This window comes from Paramormyrops kingsleyae, chromosome 5, assembly GCF_048594095.1.
Source record: "Paramormyrops kingsleyae isolate MSU_618 chromosome 5, PKINGS_0.4, whole genome shotgun sequence".
Lineage (NCBI taxonomy): Eukaryota > Metazoa > Chordata > Actinopteri > Osteoglossiformes > Mormyridae > Paramormyrops > Paramormyrops kingsleyae.
In genome coordinates, this window is record NC_132801.1 from 14,731,868 (window position 1) to 14,754,934 (window position 23,067).

General features: G+C 39.9%; 2 protein-coding genes across 12 annotated transcripts in view; one reads left to right on the plus strand and one right to left on the minus strand.

The window, feature by feature from the left end:
- Nucleotides 1-5,668, plus strand: part of nme2a (NME/NM23 nucleoside diphosphate kinase 2a) — a 130,361-nt gene extending 124,693 nt beyond the window's left edge. The window contains exons 1-5 of one of the 3 annotated variants that reach the window (XM_023791194.2): nucleotides 3,180-3,290; nucleotides 4,273-4,411; nucleotides 5,000-5,101; nucleotides 5,207-5,319; nucleotides 5,452-5,668. In XM_023791194.2, the coding sequence (XP_023646962.1) occupies nucleotides 4,283-4,411; nucleotides 5,000-5,101; nucleotides 5,207-5,319; nucleotides 5,452-5,569 (462 nt within the window). In that variant the 5' untranslated portion in view covers nucleotides 3,180-3,290; nucleotides 4,273-4,282 and the 3' untranslated portion in view covers nucleotides 5,570-5,668. Of the gene's footprint in view, nucleotides 1-3,179; nucleotides 3,291-3,686; nucleotides 3,889-4,272; nucleotides 4,412-4,999; nucleotides 5,102-5,206; nucleotides 5,320-5,451 lie in introns of those variants that run through there. The other 2 variants (XM_023791195.2, XM_072712201.1) reach the window with 2 other exon arrangements.
- Nucleotides 5,669-6,086: 418 nt separating this feature from the next.
- Nucleotides 6,087-22,825, minus strand: mbtd1 (mbt domain containing 1). 9 transcript variants are annotated; one of them, XM_023791189.2, is made up of 18 exons: nucleotides 22,662-22,819; nucleotides 21,134-21,239; nucleotides 19,975-20,176; nucleotides 19,609-19,742; nucleotides 19,257-19,371; nucleotides 19,017-19,099; nucleotides 18,815-18,932; nucleotides 18,391-18,525; nucleotides 16,315-16,403; nucleotides 15,927-16,161; nucleotides 15,728-15,783; nucleotides 15,484-15,588; nucleotides 15,159-15,306; nucleotides 14,971-15,053; nucleotides 13,664-13,898; nucleotides 13,339-13,410; nucleotides 12,403-12,469; nucleotides 6,087-10,131 (listed from the first exon to the last, which is right to left on the minus strand). In XM_023791189.2, the coding sequence occupies exons 2-17, from the start codon at nucleotides 21,155-21,157 to the stop codon at nucleotides 12,432-12,434; spliced, it is 1,872 nt and encodes a 623-aa protein (XP_023646957.1). In that variant the 5' UTR covers nucleotides 21,158-21,239; nucleotides 22,662-22,819; the 3' UTR covers nucleotides 6,087-10,131; nucleotides 12,403-12,431. The 9 variants fall into 9 exon arrangements, with proteins under 9 accessions (XP_023646957.1, XP_023646950.1, XP_023646952.1 ...); XM_023791182.2 differs by having other exon boundaries at nucleotides 12,403-12,597; XM_023791184.2 differs by having other exon boundaries at nucleotides 12,403-12,597; nucleotides 21,134-21,294; nucleotides 22,662-22,816.
- Between the last annotated feature and the right edge of the window lie 242 nt (nucleotides 22,826-23,067).

Below are 23,067 nucleotides of genomic sequence, written 5' to 3' on the forward strand. Positions count from 1 at the left end.
TTATTAAATAACTTACATTCTGCAGTCATGGTGAATCTTCTCAGGAAATAAAATGCGATAATGTTTAACTAAATACATGGAACAGTGATCCAGGCATTAATCCATTGATTAAGTCAGTGTTTTGTGATTTTAGTATCTCAGTACACTGCCCCACCAAAAAAAAAAGTCGCCATTTGAATTTTTCGTTGGACAGCCTTTAGCTTTGATTATGGCGCACATTTGTCATGGCATTGTTTCCACAGGCTTATGCAACATCTCACCCTTTATTTTCATCCAGATTTGCATTCATTTCTCACCGAGATCGGGTATTGACAAGTGAGTTGAGCCACTCCATAAAGCCTCCTTCAGCACATCCCAAAGACCTTCAACGAGGTTAAGGTCGCATCTCTGTGGTGACCAAGTCATACGTGAAAATGATTCCTCATGCTCCCTGAACAACTCTTTGACAATTCAAACTCAATGAATCTTGGCATTCTTGTGCTGGAATATGCTCATGCCAACAGGGAAGAAAAAATCCATTGCTGATGGATGGATGGAGGTGTAACCTGGCCAGTAGATTCAGGTACTCAGCTGACTTCACTTTATTGCTGAATAACGTAACTGAGCTATAAAAATGATCCAGTCATTGGCTCTTAAGTATTTGCTGAAATAAATTCAAATGGCGACTTTTTGGCCGGGCAGATATTACAGATAATACAGATATTACGATATTACTGCACGCCAGAGTTGACAGCTTGCTAAAGTTTTTAATCACGTTAAAATAAAGTGAAATGTTTTACAGTATATGGCCCAGAAAAATCTGTTGCTATAATATGAGCATTTGCCAAAATAACGAAATTGAATAGCCTATTAATTTGATGTTAATTGTATTTAAATGTATCTTAACGTTAATAGGTGCCTATAAAATTGTAATTATTGATTAATTGATTAGACGGCCTCCATTCATGTACAAGCTATGGTATTAATATACGTAATTTACATTCTGGAATTTACATGCACTCTTGAGGCAGGGCGCACACACATTCATACTTAGGGACAATTTGTTCCCACGACGGAACCCGGCCAACATGCAAATTCCACACACGTAGAACTGGGTTCCTGAAACCTGCAGATGCTGCAGGTCAGGGTGATGATAATGCAGGAAACATTACCTTGTAAGATGGAACAGGAATAGGAAACCCATCCATAATATAGGAGCAGAAATTGTTGTTTGGCTTGTCTTTTGCACATATGGTTGCTTCTCTTTGAATTTTAAGATTTTTTATTGCTATTTTATTGTTGTATTTGTTATGAATATTTTGCCCATCCTGTGTTGTATCTGCAGGCAAGGATTTTTCCTCACTAAGGCTGCATGATTATTCATGAGTGTTTGCGTGCACCTCATCCCCTCAGGTACAGGTTGTGCTGCCATTGTCCATCAACAGGGAGTGTGTGTGGGTATTTTTAAAATGTGATTAAAAACAAACAAACAAACAAACAAATTGAAGCTGTAGAGAAAACAACCAGCTTCGATTTTACATACACTCAGTGACAAAAAAAAAGCACCCAGACAGAGTGGTGGAAATTAAATGAATCTGCACGTGATGAAAGGTCATGCAACTGTATCGCAGTGATTATAATATCAGATCAAACAGACAACAGAGTTGGCAGTATGGGCACACTGCTGTTCCCATGTCAGTAGGGTGTGGCACCCCCCCCGATACAGCAAGTCGGCCAACAGCTGTTGTCATTGACCCTCAAGATCCTACAGATTGGCACTGGGTTTGATTGACATCCGAGCCGATCCCACACATGTTCGATTGGGGAAAGACCACAGCAGGACCTCAGCATGGCGCAGTCAGTCCATAGATACATGTGCCGTGTGGGGATGGGCATTGTCTTGTTGACTCTATCAGGATGCTGTCTCAGTAGGGGTAACACATGTGGACTCAATATGTCACTGACATAGCGCTGTGCCGTCAGGGTCCCCTGAATCACTACCAGAGATGACCTGAAATCATACCCTATGGCTCACCACACCATGATGCCAGGAGTAAGGCCGGTGTGTCTCTCCACAACATTGGCAGGATTGGTCTTTTCCCCTCGGCGCCCTAATACTCACACGCGACGGTCATCAGAACCAAGATTCATCACTGAACATGGTACGACGCCATGATGGTGCCCTCATGCACCCACTGGTTCCAACATCGGGCGACTGTGACACCTGCACGCTCCAAATCTTAGGCAATTGACAGAACCACCAGGCTTCATGCAAACCCACAATCCGACCCCTATCAAAGTCCATCAAGTGCTGGTAATGCTGTCTAATGCATCTAGAGGCATCTTCTGTGTCTGGTGACTAGACATGCCAGCTCCTTGCAAATCGAATAGTTTATATAGCCATCACTGGTCTGCACGTGATCCCACTTACTTTTGTCTAGCTAATAGCTTGTAGCAGATGCCAGGAAGCCCTCAGCTTGTCAAAACCAGCTGTATGTGTCTGTAAAAGAGTTGTTTTCTTCTCCCAGTGCTGCTGTAATGTGATGTTTAAAGCACACTTGGTTTAATATTAGGGTGGATTTTTGGTCTGCCTATTAAATGATATATTGTAGGCTCTCATCCAGCTATGGTTTCTCTGTAAGAATGGCAGCAGCCAACTGGGTCATCAGGAATTATATATAATTCCTGATGACCCAAATGTCAGCTGCTATTTATATTATGGTCTGGGTTAATCTTCCTAAGTAAATTCTAACTGTAGCTATGGTATTACAGGACAACGTATGTCAAGAATAATTAAGATTTGATTTTTGATTTATTATTTACAAAGGTTAGAATGCCATTTAAGGAATAAGTACAGCAAAATGTTAAAGTCAAAAGTGATTCAGATTGTAGAATGAAACTCAGTGCAACTCAAGCCTTATCTAAATCTTAACAATAGCAGCGATCGCACTATTTTGTTTTATTTTGCTATTTTCTTTTAAAAAACTAGAAGATATTTCAGAATTTACTGTATAAAATACATGCAGCGCTTTGCAGGTTGCAGAGTTCACGTTGCTTGGCTTTTATGTTTGTATGCAAACATCAATAATGTGAGATTCCAACATTTACAGGTATAATCGCGAGGTCCTGTATACATGCGTACATGAGGCAGGTGGGATTGTTAACGCCGCGTGGCTTCTCTGTTCCTCTGCTTGTTAAATAGCAGCGGCAATCCCCGCCTCCATCACACATATAAGCCTGATCAGTTTTCTAGGCAAAGACACTCTGCTGCCGCTGCTGAGCAGTAGACGACTATCTCTTTTGGAATAAAGGTAGCTATAATTTGAATACCATTTTTAACCGATGTGCATAAATAATTTGCTTTAAATTTGGTCTCTGGTATATTTCATACATCACCTGCCTGACCTCGATTAGTTACATTCCACTCGTAGTTTTTGCGCTCATGGTTTTAATTATGATGTAGCTATTTATTGTCTTTCGTTTGGGATGCTGATGTATAATATTTCTACTAAATCGTTTTTTTATTTGTTTGATTAGCTAGCGTGTTAGATATGACTGTAGTTTTATCATAGCCAACTCAAATTTGGCAAAGCTGGCAGTTCATGGGTCTATAAATAGCATTGCCGGGATCACTAAATGACTAACAGAATGGCTGGATGCTGCACTGAGAACTAGCTGAGCTTCCCGTACGAAGCGGTATTAATCTCAGTGCTGGCTGTGAGTTATTTTCGTGCGGTCTGAGCGTGTAGATATGCAGCGATTTAGAGTAATACCTTAAATAAATGCCAGTTTGATTACAATGCCTTACTGCTTACTCTTGTTTTTCCATTCCCATATTGTTTATCTAGTTGCGTTATTAAAATTTCAGCGCTGCACAAAAAGAAGCTGAAAGGGTCATTAAATATTTCAGTAAGTAAGAAAGGCGCTGCATGGCTTCCGGCGCTTCAAGACGCCAGGCTGCTTGTTCAGTCATTGCACTCAGCAGGGTTGGTACAGGGACAGCAATTAATTAAATTACCAGGGGAAATCTCCAGGTGACAGGTTGTGCAACCAACTGGCCTATTTCCCTTGCTCTCTCAAGACGAGAAACTAAGTAATTATCGCCGTCATGTAAGAATGAACTGTTAGGTTGGTGTATATGGCATTTTATTGGTTATAGGCACAGTTATAGTTTTCTCAGTGTGACCTCTTATTGCCCCTCATATAGCCGGTGTGGAAAATGTTATAAAATGTGAACCTGTGCCTTCAGAGCGTTGCCTAATTCTCATCCATAAGTTCCTGTATGTCTTAAAGTTTCAGGGTAATGACTTCAGCTGAAGAACGCACGTTCATTGCCATAAAGCCAGATGGTGTGCAGCGAGGACTTGTGGGAAAAATCATCAAGCGATTTGAGCAGAAGGGGTTTAAACTTGTCGGTATGAAGCTTCTCCATGTAAGTTAAATGTATTCAAGCATTTATTTGTGCATCTTTATACACATGGTCTTGGTTACCTGTAGTTGCTTTAGGTTGACATACTCAGTTCCTCTGATGAAAGGTGTAGGCCATTAACGTGCTGGTAAAGCTTTGTGCGAGCTTCAGAAAAACAGGTTTTAGAACATAACATTAATAATTCAGCCATGTGAATAGGTAGGTATTCCAATTCTCCATTTTGTTTGTGTTACAATTTAGCCTTCTTGTACATTAAGGGAGACATCGCTCATCAGAAGTGCAAAATGGAAATTCTCTTAGATTAGAAACTGAATGTGTTTGTAATATATCAGTCATTCAATGTTTCTAGTAATAAACCATTTGAATTCACAGAAGGGTGTGCATGAGCAGTATATAGTAGCTTATCAAGTTGGTAGCTGATTTTTGGGATCATGTGCGTACCTGCAGGATCTCTTGAGTGCATCATACACCATGTACGATGCACTCAAGTTCTGAGATATTGACACTGTAAAACATCCATGAGGACTTGTGCATCAACATTTGTTTCTTTTCAAATATATGCAGCTGTTTTCTTTCCATGTTGCCCTGCAGGCATCGGAAGACCTCTTGAAGACTCACTACAGTGATCTTAGTGAACGACCATTCTTTCCTGGCCTGGTTAAATACATGCATTCTGGCCCTATTGTTGCCATGGTAGATCTTGTATACATTGGTACACAATTAGTCAAATCATTGCAAATATACTCATTATTGATGAAGAAGGGCACTTAATGATAAGTGATATTCTTCCCTCCAAAGGTGTGGGAAGGCATGGATGTGGTGAAGACTGGGAGAGTCATGCTGGGTGAAACCAATCCTGCAGACTCGAAACCAGGCACCATCCGAGGTGACTTTTGCATTCAAGTTGGCAGGTGAGGAAATTGTATGTAGTTTTCCACAATGTAATTTTGGTATGTAATTTTTATATGGTAAAATACATGAGAGGTGCGCATGTGTATTTCTTCACCATTGGGTTAACATATGGCTCCTGTTTACTCTTTCAGGAACATCATCCATGGCAGTGATTCAGTAGATAGTGCCAACGCAGAGATAAACCTTTGGTTCACTCCAGAGGAGCTGGTATCATATACGAGTTGTGCAGAGAGCTGGATCTATGATTAACCAAGCAGCCACAGCCCATCAAACTCTTTGTTCCTTCTGTCTTGAATTTATGCTGTGTTTGTGAATAGCAAACGCATGTCAATAAATACTTGAATACCAGGTCTGTAATTTTGATTTCATTTGACATTCAATTTTTTGGCTTCATCTCCGGTTAGCCATCTTTTTTTTTTTCATATCATGTTAGTGGGTCAGAAATTGGTTTATGAAGATTAGTGTCATAATATGACACCAGGTGAATTAATTGACAAATATTGAAGAGGTATTATGATTTTATTCTGTTGAAATTCAGGATCTCTACAGCAGGGGCAAAAGTTTAAATGAAACAATTCTAAATCTGTCACACTGCTTTTGAATCGAGTTGAAATTCAGGATGAAATTTCAGACATTCGGCAGTAGCGTGCAGGAATTTTATATGCTGTTCCCTCAATCGGTGATTTAACACCCATATTTAAATAGCTATCACTACATCAACAGATTGCAGGACCGTAGATGATGTGGAAGGAAATAATAGTGAAGATACATTTATATATTTTTTTTATTCAGTGTAAAAAGGTCTTCAGTGAATTAATGCTTTTTTTTTTTCACATCCATGCTGGAAACGTCTGCAAGATTTGTAAAATAACAGTTCACGCTTTAATTATTTACAAATTCAATAGAAAGGTTATTAAACCTCTGGTTCACGGCACAAATAACCATGACAATGAAAGGAAAGAACATGTACAGACACTATCAAAACTTAGATGAAAAAGGTGTACAAATCCCATACCTTACTGAACCCCCAGATGTACCATGAGGGGAAAAGTTAATATTTTCTCTACAAATTCTTTACATTTGTATCCAAAATACAATACAGAAGACAACTCAAATCCAACCAGAAGTACATTTTCTCAAAATCATTCCCCATTAAAAGGATTAACAGTTTATCAAATATATAGCACCATAATACAAAGACTGAGGAAAAGGGGGATTCACATAAAAAAGAGACCCGTGTTAGTATCCAAAAAAACTAGGAAGTTGCACATAACTTTAGACCATAGCACAAAAAGTAAAGGAGGTCAGGTCTGCACCGTGGGCCTCGACAAGATGTTCACAATGCTGCATGCACTGATATTTGGTTCATGAAACATGTTACAATTTTCTTTCACTCTTTTTTGCTATCAAGAAAACAAGTATAACAAAACAGGTAAGGCCTCCATCTCATTTACAGGAAATTTTGTACACTGTAGGTTGTACACCTGTGTATTTTATTGTTATTGACTTACAACATTGTCATTCATGTAGAATAATGGCACCTACGTCATATTATAGGAGAGGGTAGCAGCTAAATTTGTTGTGAAACAGTCATGTCTTAAAAGTACAAACAAACATAATGCCAACGTTTGGTCTCGAATGCATTGTCTCAAGCTAGAAAAGAAAAGTTTATTTTTTTTATCTGAACATGTTTCACCATCAGTGCATTAAGCACCACTGGATCTCAGAATTATTACTCAGTGGACCAATGGCAAAGATCTCAAACACCTTGATGCCAGTCAAACTAAAGCATTTCTTTTATTTCAATAACTCATGTGATCCCAAATTAAAAAATAAAGCCTATGCACTTGAAATCAAATTTTGGTGGAATACAACAGAATGCTTTATTGCTTTGCTGGACACACTTTAACAAACTAAGCAAACTTCTGCTTCTTCCAGCCAACACATGAACTGCATATTCAGTATGAATGTTATACCAAATGCATCCACCACCCCCTCAGAACACCTAATTGAAAACAAACAAGGAGCCTCTTCATAAGGTAGCCGTGTGGCTGCCGTTTGAAATTTCATGCCTCCTAATATTTAAAGGAAAGGCATTGCACACACATAAGTCACAGCATCCCCACTGTGTAAAATAACCCACCAAGAAAAGCAATCATTCAACCAAAAAAAGAATTTAAATTCTTAATGATACACCTTGTTTTGCAATCTGTACCCGCCCCCCCCCCCCAACACCTACATTTTTTTTCTGTGGGGGGAAAAAATAAAAGACTTAGGAGAATGTTTAACATTTGCAAGAACACAATTACAAATAATTGTCTCCGATTTATATCTGATAATATGCAACAGGGAATTTTACTCAGTGAAAATGAAATACTTTTTTAGACCGCATGACCAAGTGACCATAAAAGCCTAATACTATTAAATATTATGCACATCAATGTCATCCATGTCATTAAAGAATTAAGAAGAAAAAAAAAAAATATTAGTTTTGTTGTTTACTTTAGATTTCCTGTATATCCCCAATACTGACCACCTGGAAAGCAATTAGCCTTGACCCAACAAGCTACAGCAAGCCTATAAAACAAGATGCAAATGTTTCCTGAGAATTAATTATCAACCTTACTGGTACATGAAGGGAGTCTATAGTGTATACAGTTATATAATATTTACACCTGCATCAGGTAGAGAAATTATATTTGATTAGTGAGTATACATTTTATATATACATCAATATAAAATGTTGCTATACACACTAACAAATATATTAACTATGCATGCTATGGAAAAAGATCACAGCTGATCCAAATACATTGTAACAGAAATTGTCACATTTATGCAATAGATTTACATGTAATTAAAATTTTATGCACGTTTGTATGTAGACATTTGTATATAATCTTTAATAGGTTTATTTCTTAAATCTTCAAATATATGAAAGCGCCAGTTTTATTTCAAAATTATAATTGCATATTAAATCTTCATTTAAATAAATGTCTCCAATGTTAAGATATATGTAAAATATTAGTATATTAATGTATGTATGCCATATGAAGCCTTTGATCAGGGGTGTGTTAATCCAGTCCTGGCACGCTGCGATGCGGCAGGAAGTGTATTGTATTTGAAGAACAAAGATGAGTAATGAAGTTCAACTAGAAGCTTCCAGAACTCCAGGACTGTGCACCCCTGCTTTGCACCAAGATGGAATATACAGTTAATACCTGATGAACAGGTTCCACATTTTTCCTTTGCATAAGGTACACTGATTCTGCACAGTTTCTGCAGTGGCATTTTACACATCGATCCACTGGATCGATGATGCAACAAGCGTAAGTTCATCTAACCAATTGGAGGGGAAATTTAAGATGGGGGGGGCGGGGAGGAGGAAAAATAAAGGAAATGACAGAAAAATAAACTCACATTTTATTTCCCAGAGTCTCACTACCTCATGGATAGTGAACAGGTCAAGTGTGCCACTGCCAGGTTCTTAATGAGGTAGTACAAAGATTTCTGTGATGGAATCAAATTTGTGATGAAAGTCATTGGTTTCATGGTAGCTCATGGTTTTAAGACAACAGAGAGGGGGGGGAAAGGAATTAACCATGCACACACCAAACACATAAAGATTTAGAGTGAACCTAGCTTGTTTCTTAAGATAATGTACTTTAACAATAGTTGTTTAACTGGTTATTCAATAATCTTTGTTCCCCAAACAAGAACTAGTTATGTTTAATGCTCACACCTACAGGGGTCCTATGCACAGCTTTTATGCCACATTCTCCACTTGAAATATTTTTTAAAATTATGTAATGTTTTTATTTTTAAAATTTTGCTGATGTAAACGGTGACAATCAATATTAGTATGAAAAAAAATTAATTTATTCTGAGGCTCAGCTGAATACTTCACCCTTCTGCAACAATATGGCTCTAAAATATGGAATTTTAGGTAACTGGCGAAATATTTTACAGACATCTCTTAGTCTAAAAAGAAAAACGCAACTTAAAATAAAAGTTTGCATATCTGTCAATGGTGACATATCTTGTTTCTTTACAATTCTCACAGAGTTTGTTAAATATTAAAAATATGATTGATGATTGATTTGTTACTTATATAATAAAGCTGCACATCTGTGGCAAAGGTGACTGCAACGGGTGAATAGAAATGTACATTCCTGCAGTGCAATCTTATGACAGTGTTATCCATTGAATCTGAATGTGTTCATACCAGTAAGGTTTATGAGTTACATGTATTCAAACCCACTCTTTTCAGATCACAAAAAATGTATATATACTTAGATCTTTCCACCTTAAACTTAAAAATTCTCACATTACTACCCCCTTCCCAAAGTGACCAAAACAAATCAGACACACAACAGTTCAATTTCGAAAAAATCTTACAAAAAACATCTTTGAAAACTTCAAGTACAATGAACATTGAAAGTCCATCTGGCAAATTGTTAAAACAAAGCTAAAGGAAAATAATAATCTTGTAAAATATTACCTTCTCTTCTAAATTTGCTGTATTCTTGTGTCTTTTCTTACCCAATAAACAATTGCTTATGATTTGGAGTCCTGCTGCTCGTCAAAACCGCTGTGCACCTACCCATCCACCCCCGAACTGATTTCCAAGTGCTGGTCAGGTCAGACAGTGTTTAAGGCTTTCGCTTTTGTCAAAAGTCCCCATCAGCTGTCTCACGGCTCCTGTTTGACATAGTAGCTGCCAGGACCGTTGCTCTCCTGGTCTGAGATGCCTTGTGAAAAGCTGTGCTCATCCAGCTCTGCGGTCTCCTCCTTCAGCTGCAGTGAAGCCCCTTGAGGGAGAGGAGAAGAGCCTGTAAGAATCAAGGGATCGTGCCAAGAACAACCTCTCCTGACATCAATGCTAAAATGTCCAGCCTCAACCCCAGGGCTGCAAGTTAAAATCCTTAATTCTTCCAAACACCTAACCCTACCTGTACAATCCCACACACACACATGCAACACTGAGAAGTATAAAGACGTTTGCTCTTGAACTACTCTGCAACCCACACATGAATAATATCAGTGAAGTTTCTCCACACAAATTCTGGCAGGATCAGATGGACAGAAAAGCAGCCAAGCTTATAAGTTCTCACTGGTATCAGCTGCTCTCAATGGCTTCACTGACTGGCACATACATATGGCCCCATGAGAGCACGGCAAAATGGTTCATAATAAATAAATAAAATAAATCACATACACGGTCATCAATTCCTAGAAGCTAATACTTCCTCACACTGTTTTTTTAAACAGCAAAATTAAAAATACTGGCATTTGCTAGTCATTACATCTTTGGCTACTGAAAAACATACTTCACAGTAAGAGCATCTTCTAAACAGCCTATATATACCATGTTTAAAAAGACATGCTATAAATAGCTTATTTAGGATTCTGCAGTGTATCTGACGACTAAGAATTCATCAACACCATTTCAAACACAAAGCATGAAAAACTAATATAAGGACAGTAAATATGACCACGGTCAAATATTTGTTCAGAGACCCCAGAAGACTTCAATGAACTTCCACATATTTTACCCAAATATATAAATCATTTTACCAAAATAACCATTTTAATAATTAGATAATACCCTTTCACACTTTAAGAGAAACAATTACAGCTATCAGAGACATCAGGCCAAATATTTCTAACAATGTTTATAAATAATTCCAGTCAAATGGCTTGAACGTTAAATACTCAGTTTTTCTATTATATCATTTACAATGGGGAAAATACTAATCTGCTTGGCATACCTAATTATTTTCTACAGATCCAATAAACAATGAAGTTCACCTACACCACTGTCATGTGAGAGTATGAAATGAATATCAAATACACCTAAAATGAATTTATGGAAGGCACTGTGCTGGGGGGAGGCAGATGGGGACACACCGTGCTCACAGAAAGTCTGGGGATGCTTGCTGAAGCTGCAAATTTATTGGTTTTATAACAAAAATCATTACTTCATTTATTTACAAGAAATGAATATAACATCAGGCATGGCCAGAAGCTAAGTAAAACATTTCAAGTACTAAAACAGCTGTTCTGAGTTAAGTTTATCGACAAGCAGTAACATAAAACACCAAACATTTGTGTTCAGTATCCCTTTGGCAGCCAGTGAGTACAACTCCCTTTACCAGCAAAATGACAAGTACAGAACTGAATGAGTCAGTTGTAAAAGAAAATGTCTGTGTGGAAGATGTGCAGACACATTAAACATTGCCTGTCAATGGACTTCTGTCATGAAACCAGTAAATTTGCAGCATTTCAGAATAAGCAAGGGTCTCCAGACTTTGTGAGCACTGTATGAGCAACATATCTATAAAACACAAAAAAAGTCACACACGAGAAAAAGGATTTAGCTAACCACAATGCTTAGATACCGTAAATATACATAATACTTTGTCTATCTGCACAGTCTTTACAATCAATCCTTTTTTATTAAAAGGGCCACTTCACATATTGAGCACTCCAATTATTATTATTATTATTTTTTATCTCCTTATCAAAGTAATTTTTATTTTCTACATATAAAGTAAGTTTAACTGCAGTTGGTAAGGGGATACTCATTTGGCTTAATTTTCCAATTATATTAAATTACAACAAAACGGCCAGACGTGCAATGCATCTTCACTAAAGCACTCGCGCACAGAGTGCAAAGGGAGCTGGGCAGTATTTACTGCAGTCAGACAATTCAGAAATCTACATTTAGCATGAACAAATATGTTCAATTAAATTGCATTCATTTAAGAATAAGATACATCGTTTATGCATTTTATCAGACAATTCTGGTTTTGTAATTTATAGGGACGCAAGCTACGCAACCTCTATTTGTGATGAGCAATAAATACAAATCCACAGTGGAATTTAAAAAGGTAAAACTAAATCAACCTTTGAGAAAGGGCGTGTTGATTAAGACATGCTACATGGCATACAGATGAGAGTAACCTTAGCCTTGAATTTGAGGCCCGTCACACCCCAGCATGAGACCACTGTACTGTGCAGCCATAAACGGCTCACCCCGAGTGAGGCAGACTAGGAGGAATGGTGGATTGGTGGATTACCTGATTTGAGGCTGGGATTCAGCTCCCCACTAGTGGTGGGGGGTTGAGTGGGGCCCGGGGCCGCAGCCTGTGCGGGATGGGACGGGTAAAGGGGTGGAGTCAGCTCTTCATCACCCGAGAAGCTCCTCCGCATCGTGCCTGTCAGAGGCACGCTTGACAAACTGATCGGCCTCTTCCCAACTGGAATCTTCCTCTCTAAACACCAAGTCAGACTGGAGTAAGCTACCGAGCTTCCTGCTGTCCCTGCTCCCACCCACACCCACCCCCACCCCCACAGAGCCTCATGCTGTCCCTGCTTCCCCCCCCCCCCCCCACACCCATCGGGTTCCCCTGTGCTCTCCATACCAATCAAAATACCTTGTTCAATACTTTAAAAATGGAGACCATCCAGTATACCCAAGTGACACAAATACCAGGATTTTTGTTAACCAGTAAATACCACATTACGGTATGGAAGGATCATTTACAACTATCCCCAAAAGCTTTTTAGACACTTGCTCCCTTGGTTTGGAAATGAGCCAAAGTTAGACCTGCGTGGGCCTTGACACAGTTCAGATTCAAGGTTTTAGTCTTCAAAGTCGCTTCACTGTCCAGCTCCCTGCTAATCCGACCTACGTTGTGGCGACAGTTAGCGTGACAGACGGTGAAACGCTTTGCGCCATCAGAGCCTAGAGTACCTGGAACTGCAAAGTGAAAGCATGCTGCGCTCGTCTTTTTGCTCCAAAGCAGAACCTCAAGAACCAAGTCGCGTCAAGGTGGCACTTGCTGCCTCATTCCACCGCATTCCAAATCCGCACCCGGAAGGAAACCCAAGACGCCGAGCCCCGACAGGAAACACAAGGTCGCCAGGGTTTTTTTTTTTTCTGAATAGTGTCGCCATTCACAAAAGGAAGCATTTTAAAGAACGTCGGGAAGAGTATATGAGAAGTGACCCACTTTTCTTTTGTCCTTTGTACTGCTGAGTCTTCTTCTTCTGCTTCGTCACGTTCGTGGGCACCTCTCTTGTGGCTAGAAGAGAAAGATCAGAAGAATCCAGTTTGCAGGGGTTTCAGAGATGTCACAATGCTGCTCACTCATCTCCACATAACAGCCATTGTGTGATCCGGCCTACAGTGCAATCTGTCATCTATAAATTCGTAACACAGCTCATGAATGGTAACACTCAAAATGGCAGACAAATATAGTTCACTAGTGAATAAAGGGAAATGTAAAAGGTAAACACATCTACAGCAGTAACAAAGCTAAGCGTAAAACCACTCACTCTGTGCGGCTGGGGGCTGCAGTTGATATCCCGTCAGCTGACACCAGCCCACGGGGTAGAGGTCCGGCGACTCACAGTCCACCCACTGATCATACTCGTCCTCCCAGCCATCGAAATGAATGCGCAGCAGTCTGTGCACGATGCGTGTCACCGTGGCAACACACACCAACCGTGGTTCCATCAGGTCCACAGCTTCCAGCTTCATCCCTGTGCGGAACCCGTGGTTTGGAACTTCCTGCAAGTCAGGAGGACACGACTGAATTACACACACAGAAGGCCAGCGTACCAGGGTAGCGACAAGCACACTCAGCAATGCCTCTGGATATTTCAGCATATTCACTTCTTTTAAAACATCCTGTTATTTTTGATGATTGTTGGAATTATACACATACTTCATTAGCTGTTTTAGGGAAGTCGCATGACATTTTTGGTACGAATAAAAGTATACCTTGAAAAAAACAGGTCTCCATTACACCCATTTACTAATCTTGATCGATAAAAGAATGTAGACGCGCCACAACTCAGTAATTTAGTTAATCAATTATAACACCTTCTTGAAATTCCTTATTTACATGATTATACTTAATAAAGTACTGATCTCATCTCAACTGACATATTCCACTGAACACAAAATTCCTGCATGGGGATCATTACTTAAAGAGTAGGTCCCACCAAATTTTTCATTACTAGAATGTATTTGATCATCTAAGAGCAATGACTAGTCTAGAACCAATTTTTCCGGTTCTAATCCTGAGGACCCAAAGGGACAACATTTGTCTTATCTCAGCACTAACACATTAGATTCAAGAAATTCACTTATCTGCATGCAAAGAACACACACCTCTTGTGCTCAACGCCCCAGAATCCCAATTACAACATGAACCACCCAAGCAACAATCCACATAAAACATTTTGTGCAGATCAGGGCTGAGCAGAGACTTTGAGAGGCAGCTGCTCTATGGTTAAAAAGGGCACTTAGCATCTTTAAAGCTCCCACACCAGTTCATGTTAAATAGTTTTGGAGGGGAAACACTGGCCCAGTGCATGCCTGATGCAGATCCCTTTTTAGAGTAAACACGAAGACGACTAATATTCCATGGTGTCTTTTTCACAATAGATATGATTGTGTTTCCACATAGCAATTTAGCTCATGCTTCTAAAGCAACTCAGATGAACAAACGCGCACAGTGCATAATTTTACTGGAATTTGAGATAACCAGCAACCTTCAGTGGGCACATCCTTAGCAATTATGCCATCCGCACAGTCAACGCACTAGTCTCCTCAAAACATCCCCAACAGGGGTTACCTTGTTAAAGAGCTTCACTGGAGCTGCTATGGAACCCGTCTCCCTGAGGTAGTCAAACCATTTGAATGGGAGTTTATTATAACCTGTGAGGAAGATTTTATTTTAGATTAAAATCCAGAGCAGCATCAAATGAGCCATGGGCAGTTTTAAAGGCGTCACTATCTGATGCATTCAGCCACTAAAAGTACCTCGAGGTGGGGTGAGCTCAATGTCATTAATTTCACAGAAACCAGCAGGGAAAATGGAGGGCGATGTGGAATGGTAGCAGAACCAGTCCGAGCCATCCGCAGCTTCCGAGCCGTCGATCCCGATCATGAGGTACCCATCTGCCAAAACCTAACCATGGGTGAAACACACAAATCTCTTAATGAAGATAACACCAGCCATTTTCTTCACAGTTAAAGGCTATGATTCCTAGAGAAAGAAGTGCCCATTAACGTCGAAGGCTGATGAGATAATACAGGCCCCATCATTAGATCGGGTCACAATGTTCTGCCAATAGCCAGGCCTTACCTTTCTTACAGTAGCTACACATATAGCAGAGAGATTTAGTGGGTCGATGGCCTCCAGTTTCATGCCGTCTTTAAACCAATCCCCACTCTGATCGACGTCCTTCACCTGACAGAAAATTAGGTGACCGATTTCATTTTCCTTCTGCTGCCCCAATACCCTTTAGATGCAGGTGTTTATGGAGCCAGTTTGAAGAGAGACTTTGGTACCAATTACACATTGTCAACACACACAATTGTATTCTTACCTTCAAAAATAGCTGCGCGGGAGCATCTGCCTGACCTTCAAGTTTCTTTGATACATCTAAAATAATAAAATAAAATAAAAAACACATAAATGGGCATTTTTAAAATTAGTGACTTTGATGTTATGGAAAGATACAACCACGAACAACAGGTAGCATGTAAACACCAGACTACATGGCCGAGTTCTACTCATTTCCTCACCAGATCTCTTGAAACGGTGACCAATGCTGCGGGACCAGCCAATGGAGTGGATGAGTGGGCTATACATGTGACACCAGAAGTCATCAGTGCCATCTTCGCTCTCCTCATACACCAGTCGCAGCCGGCCACCAATCACCTGCTCCACCAGAGCTACCCGCGTCCGGCAGAGATGGGTCTTGTCCACCACCTCGACCCGCATCAGTTTTTTGAAGGGGTACTGCATACTCTCTTGCACCTTGTGAAGGATAATTTCAAGTCTGAGAATAGGGACACTGCAGGAAAATCCAACTAGGTCCACACTCCAACATGAATAATGAACGATCAAAGTAATCGGTGTGTTTTGTAGAACGTGAATGCGCATTCTGACCACTGGAGTACAGTGCTTCACCTTGGAGGAAAAGTCAGGTGGAAGCGTTTTTGCTCCTGTAAGGCGCGTCACTAGGAATGCTTTCCAGTTGGTGCTTTTATGCTGAATGGCTAGAGAGAGAGACAATACAAAGATTAGCAAGAAAGACATTATACTACTTAATACTGGTTACCTTTACATTTTTTGTTGTCAGATCGCAACCTACACAATTAAAACAGAATTCTAATAAACTATGAGATATAAAATTTAAACAATGCAGATAAATCTTTAAAGAGGGCTATATGTGAATACACCCTAAACAAACCAAATTCAGCCCTCTTTAAGTGTGCCAAGAGAAAGCAAATTTTATTCTCTTTGAATTCACATTGTCCATAACCTTCCAAAAGCACTCGGGTCACTTTCCGGTGCACTTCAGCTTTTACGTGATCTCAGTCCATTTCACGTTCACACTCGGCCCTTTCAGACACTGAATTGATCATGAGTCTCGTTTCTTCCCCCATATAACATCAGGTACATATAATCGCATGTACTCAACAGGAAGCTCGAAACATTATTTAATCCCAACCATGTGATCAATCTAAATTCTTAAACCTATTTGGCAAACGGCTTTAAAAACAGAAGCATAACAACCACTGAAAGTACACTTTATAACATGAAAGATCTTAAGGTATAAGCCTCCAGTAAAACAAAACAGACACCTTTATCCTATGCAACAAAGTAAACCAAGTAACATTAGCTTTCCTGAGACAATGTTTTGATCTTAGCTCGGAATTCTGGGATTCTGTGCAAGATCACGGCCTAAACTCTCATGCAGGCTGTGTCCGAATTCAGGGGCTGCATCCTTCTAAGGGCTGATTTATACTTGATGCTCACAATGCATACACATTATGGCCACCACACGTTTTCTGCACTCATTCCACGCGCCGTAGGTGCACCTACGCAAGGAGTTAACACGACGCTTAAAGTTTCCCGCCGCTGCTTTTCCATGAGCTCTGCAGGCATTCTTCAAGCCATTACGAATTATTTTCATCCTTTCTGTTTAAATCACTCATGAATAGACATGTTTGTGGGAAACTGCTTTATTTTTTTTTTTATTGATACTACAATACTTATTGCAGAAATTGATATTTTCCAGTGTCGTGAAGCCTAATTACAAAATACTAACTACTATGAGATATTTAACAACATACAATGCAACATTCAACGTGGGGTAATGAGGCAGAGTGAAGTATGATGTGGAGCAGTGGTTAGAGTACAGAGAGAGCTGCAGCAGTATTAAAATATTAGCAACTTGATTGCTTTGGAGGCAGCGAGTGTACATTATTTCATGTCACACCCTTATACAAAACAAGTGAGACTGGAAACAAAGGAGCTGACCAAGATGGTTCTCTCACACTGCCCCCTGGTGGAGATAACCTTTAATCCTCCAGATAGACGTAAACTTCGCGTGCAAGTAGTCAGTACACTGCTTGCGTTGCGTGCGCATCGTGTTCCGTACACGTCACCTCGCGTGAAGAATATGGCAGCAGTAGTACCTTAGTACATAGTACCTTAAGAATTCAACATTTTCTGGGTTGGTTTTGACATCAGCATTGTATGGTATCCAAAAAGAGAGAAAAGTGAAGTGAGCTGGGTACACTTTCTGTTCACATATCATCAGCAAATGAACCGGCCAAGTGGGCTTGTAACAAACCGAACCCAGACCACCTCTTGAACTGGTTGGAGTTTGGTTTGCTTTTGGTGGTGGTGGTAGTGGTAGTGGGGGCGGTCATTTGACCTTATTTTGCGTGGTAAACAAGCCAAGTTTACTTAAATTTGCTAAAATCGAGCCCTTAGTCAAACATCATATTCTAAGGATGTAGTAGGAGATATGGAAAGTTTACCAGTGGAGTGAATGCTACTACGGCATTTACAATCCTGTGTGACAGGTAGACACACAAAATTACTTTTAACGAGATCACAATTTGCCCTAGTAATTGGCCTATTGAATAAATGGTCTGTCGACAATAAGTATATGCAAGGGAGTAATGTCTTAGCAATGGATTATAAAATGAGCGAACAAATCTGCTGGCACAGAATCGCATCCCTCAAACTTACATTTGGGAGGAACGAGGGGTTTGCCGGTGGATGCACACCAGCCGACAGGGTGGATTTCAGGGACACACAGGTTACACCAGAAATCACGGCTGTTGTCGTCATCGAAGCCCTCATACCGAAGGAGTGCCTTGAAACCTAGAAGGGACAAGAGGCTTGCTTTACAAGGATCAGTGTCTTCTGAACAGAATTTTCAAAGCTGAATTGTCTCAATACCTTCTGCTGGGTTTCAATATTCAAGAAAGATCATGCCAATAATATAATTTAGAAATAAAGCTGTAATGTGGGCCTACTTATCTTTGCCTTCTTGTAGAAGAATAAGTGATAGGACTTTCATTCATAAAACTCCTTTCATCTTAAACGTTTTAAACTTTCAAATAAAAGAACGTTTGAACCATGTGTGATAATGACATTCCATAGTCATTACCTGCCAGTTTGATGACTGATGCTATCCAGTATATTTCTGTGGGAACGTCAGTGTCGGTATTGGGAACTTCTAGTCGCACCGACTCAGTAACGTCACCCCAGGAGGCTGCCAGGGGGACCTGGGACAAAGAACCATGTCTGTGAGATGAAGATGGAGGAATAAGCAGGAGTCCAAGCTGTTTATGTTCATTTGTTGTGCTTACATGCTTGAAACAGCTAACTGGTGCTCCAACCAAGTTATTGCTGCTGATGTAATGGCCCCAGTCAAAGCCCTCAACGGGAACCACTACAGGAGAGAGGGGAAAAAAAGTATTATATCACCGTTAGCAAATATCCAGAAGCAATAAATAGCTATTGCTTAATCCATATATCATCAACGGAATGCATTTATCAGCTTAGATCATCCTTAAAAACATTTATTCATTCCAGATAAATGAACATACCAGTTTTTGATTTGGCTTGGTTTTGTTGGTTTGCTTGGTACTGAGCATAGGCGGCCAGTTTTGCCATAAGAGGTTGTTTCTGTAAGACTTTTGCCTTTTTTGTTGGTGGTTTCCCCTTTAGAGAAAGACAAATGAACCGTAAGCAGCCTTTAAAGAGAATTATCTAGGGATGGTATGTTAAATATACACTGACTGCTCAGCCACATTTATAGATTACTTTTACACACACACACACACACACACACACACACACACTAAAACTAAGAAATTAGTGATCACACAATTAAAAAGCATAATAGATGTCACTTTAGAACAGAACTGTACTATAAAACACACAATGAAAAGGTGATACCTGGAGTCTGGCCAGAATACTGGCTTTCTTAGAATTTGATGAGTAACTCCGGGAGCAAGAAACGCTGCAAAATCTCTTTGTCTTCGAGTAAAAAGCATCTCTTACTCCCACCATGCCACACATCTCACATGTAGCTAGAAAAGGAGAGAGAAGGGAACGTGTATGTACACGGCATCTAATTATTATGACACATTCAATCAATCAATCCAAACTCAAAGATTTTTTTGCAAATGAAAATAAATAAGGCACAAAGGAACTTTACAGACAACTGCAAGACATCAACATGGAAAATTTACATTTTAGGTGATCATCTTATGGGCTGATCTACATTAATTTGCTTCTACCAAATCAAAAAAAAATACCTACCCATTCCAGCTTTTCCATCAGGGTAGGTATACACTTGGCCATTGTTTTTGATAATGGAGAGGCCAGCGCGAATGTTGGTCTGCTCATCGTCACTATCCTCCGTGCTGGAGCTGCTGCTGGAGTCCTCACTACAGCTGTCATATCCATCAAACATTCCAAAGGAATCTCGCCGCTTTCTGTCCGGACGTGGAGTGTGTTCAGTCTGTAAGATAATCGAAATGCAAATAATTCAAATCATGCCATTTGCTGCATATTAAGAAAACGGGGCAAAAATCTGGCCACGCCACAAAGACATCAGAAAAATTATACCCTTTATCACCAAAATATTTTCAGATGTTCATTAGTGAACCACTCACACAAAGAACCTAAGGCTACGACTAAGACCTGTGTGCCACTGACCACACGCATCAAACAATATGAATAATGCCTAAATAAAAATGGTTGGTGTCTAAGAGAGCCACAGTTTGGTTCTTTTGGGCACAATTTGCCCATTACTTGAATATTTTAATGTTCACTGGGTTATAGGAATCGTTCTAGCTTTACTATTCGTTTACACCACCAGATACCAGTGCTAAATATGTATTAAGTGCTGCCTCTGGACCTGCTGTTGACTATAGCAGCTGCCACATGTTCAGCCATATAGCTGCAAAAACGATATTATAGCTATGATGAAACCATTAGCAGCTGAACTATCTGGATTCAAAGATTTGTTATGTTTTTTTTAATAATACTTCTTAAAATACTTCCACGACCGTAATTGATAATTTTATCATTTTCAATCACAGTAATAGATTTTTACTTGTGTCACATCAAGGCTTCATAAAAAGCTTACTAAAGCTTACATCTTGCTGTTAAGCCTAAGAAACACAGGTTAAACATGTAAAAAGCTTCTTAAAAATATTACTCGTGCTGCAGGACCTAAAGGATGGCAATACTAGTGCATGTTTGTAGAAATCAAACACCTTTAAGTTACACCTTTAATTTTTCACACAGAATGTACTCATTCAAATACGCAAAACATCTCAAAAACGCATCAGTAAATAAGCGAAACAGCACTCCACCCTGGTATTAAAAATACATTTAAAAACCCAATTACCAACATTTTAATAAACTGCAAATTTTAAATACATAAACATTGCCAAACGATTCTAATACATACCCTTTTATGTCCATTCTGCTCCATGGCACTACTTTTTAAAGCACTTTTTTACACCTTTTGGGAAAGTCCAGAGGCAGCAGAGTTTTGGTCTCAGATTTCATGAAGTCTAAACAATATTCAGAAAATTAAAAATGTCATCGTCTTCATTTTAATTCCACAACCTAAACAAAGAATCAATCATTTACTTGCCATTACACCACAGAGGCATACTGTCAGGAAGTATTGTTGCTGGCAGAAAGCGAAAGAAAAAAAAAAGCCTCCCACGAAAACCTTTCAGCGAAAAAAACATCTATATGCGAATTTCTATTATACAGTGAAACCGATACTAGCATCTATTGTATGTTACAATCATACCTCAGAGAGGAAGTGGCACTCTGAAATAAACAATAATTAGGCTTTTAATTTCCGACCTTTGCGTAAGAAAAAAAATATATATCGTTTCCTCATGCCAAAGCCGACGACTATTCTGCCACCTGTGGTGTTCTAAATTGCCGTGGCTATTTAAAAAAACGATATCGATTTTGACATATCTTCTGCGCTTGTCACACGACACCGAAAAATAATACTATTTCCGCACGGGAGCAGGTCAGAAAGGCTCCAGAAAGGCATTTAAATCGCCGGCTATCAGCGCGGAATAAACAGCGTCCGTACGCAACCACGAGCAGGAACCGGACGAGCAGCAAAACTCGCTAAACTTCAACCGATCGACAATAAGTCCAAGCAAAACATTTTGTATACAAACTGCTGGAGCGTTTTACTACTGAATCGTGACATAAGCAAGCAATCCGAAAAGCATATCCGTGCATGAATTCCTTACCGCGTAAGCAAGCTACAAAGGGCATAGAAAACACAGCACAATAAGCACTTTTTTTTTTTTTTAAAGCAGTCCTTACCCCGAAATTGTGGCACATCTCACGCGTCGCAGTGCACCATTCATATTCGCCCCTCTTTGCATTTCCTCATACATATATATGGTATTTTACTCTCCAGTTGGCTCTACCTAAAGGCTTCCACTAGCGCAGATCTTCCTGTACACAACGCGGCATGGTGGAGCACAGGGTCTGCCCGAATCAGCACATTCAATACACAGCCCGTACGCTAACTTTTCACAGCAATTACTGTACCAAATACTGGCGCATTAGCCGAGATGTAAATTCAGCGCCAGGCAGCAGCTCTCCCAGCCTTCCACTAGTGGCACCTAGTGACGGTATGGTCTCAACAAGAGGCCTTCGCGTGATCCCATTGCTCTGCAACACCTCGAGATTACGGCGCTACCGCGTACGCTTGCACTACTACGCTAAAAAGAAACTGCTTGGTTCACGTCAGCATAAGCTATAAAGCAAACCGCCGACCTTCCTGAGTCTGATATAGCTGCTCGTGTGAAGCTACGGGCCTTCTGAGTGCTGTTTCTGCCGCAAGCTGACAATCACAACAAAGGGGGGATAAACAGGATTGTAATAGCATAGCTACTAGCTGGCTATCTACCAATGTACCAAGGTTTCACGCTCAACCTGCTCAATAGACTCACCAAATCCCTTGCGTCTTCCATCAGCCCCTCATGCAAAATATTCCCTATTTCCGTTTCGTTCAATTTTAGAACCCCAAAAAGGGGAAATTATTAGAAAACCAAACCAAAAGCCAAAAATGAACTCCAGCTAAATATCAACAAAATTATCATATTATCTTTTCTGCGCATGCGCACGCAACGCCTACCGTTCCATGATTGGCCACAACGGGGAAATCGTAATCTTCGCAACATGATCCCAAATTTCATTGGCTGTACCACTCTTTGTATTATTGAGAGACCATTCATTGGTCTTTTAGGTCGACCTTATTTGAATAAATACATTTCAAGCGACTTGTTTTAGCAGATTAAAACTATTTCGTCTACATGCGATCCTAAGTTATGTAGTAGTTTTATTTATCATTGTGGT

Bases quoted from the DNA above. Each gene is read 5' to 3' on its own strand.
- mbtd1 (XM_023791182.2), bottom strand. From the start codon at position 21,157: ATGGAGCAGAATGGACATAAAAGG. The intron at 18,933-19,016 runs GTAAGCACAACA...TCTTTGTCCCAG, and splicing joins CAGTTAGCTGTTTCAAGCAT to GTCCCCCTGGCAGCCTCCTG. The intron at 10,132-12,402 runs GTAATCCACCAA...CTCTCCCTCAAG, and splicing joins GAATCCCAGCCTCAAATCAG to GGGCTTCACTGCAGCTGAAG.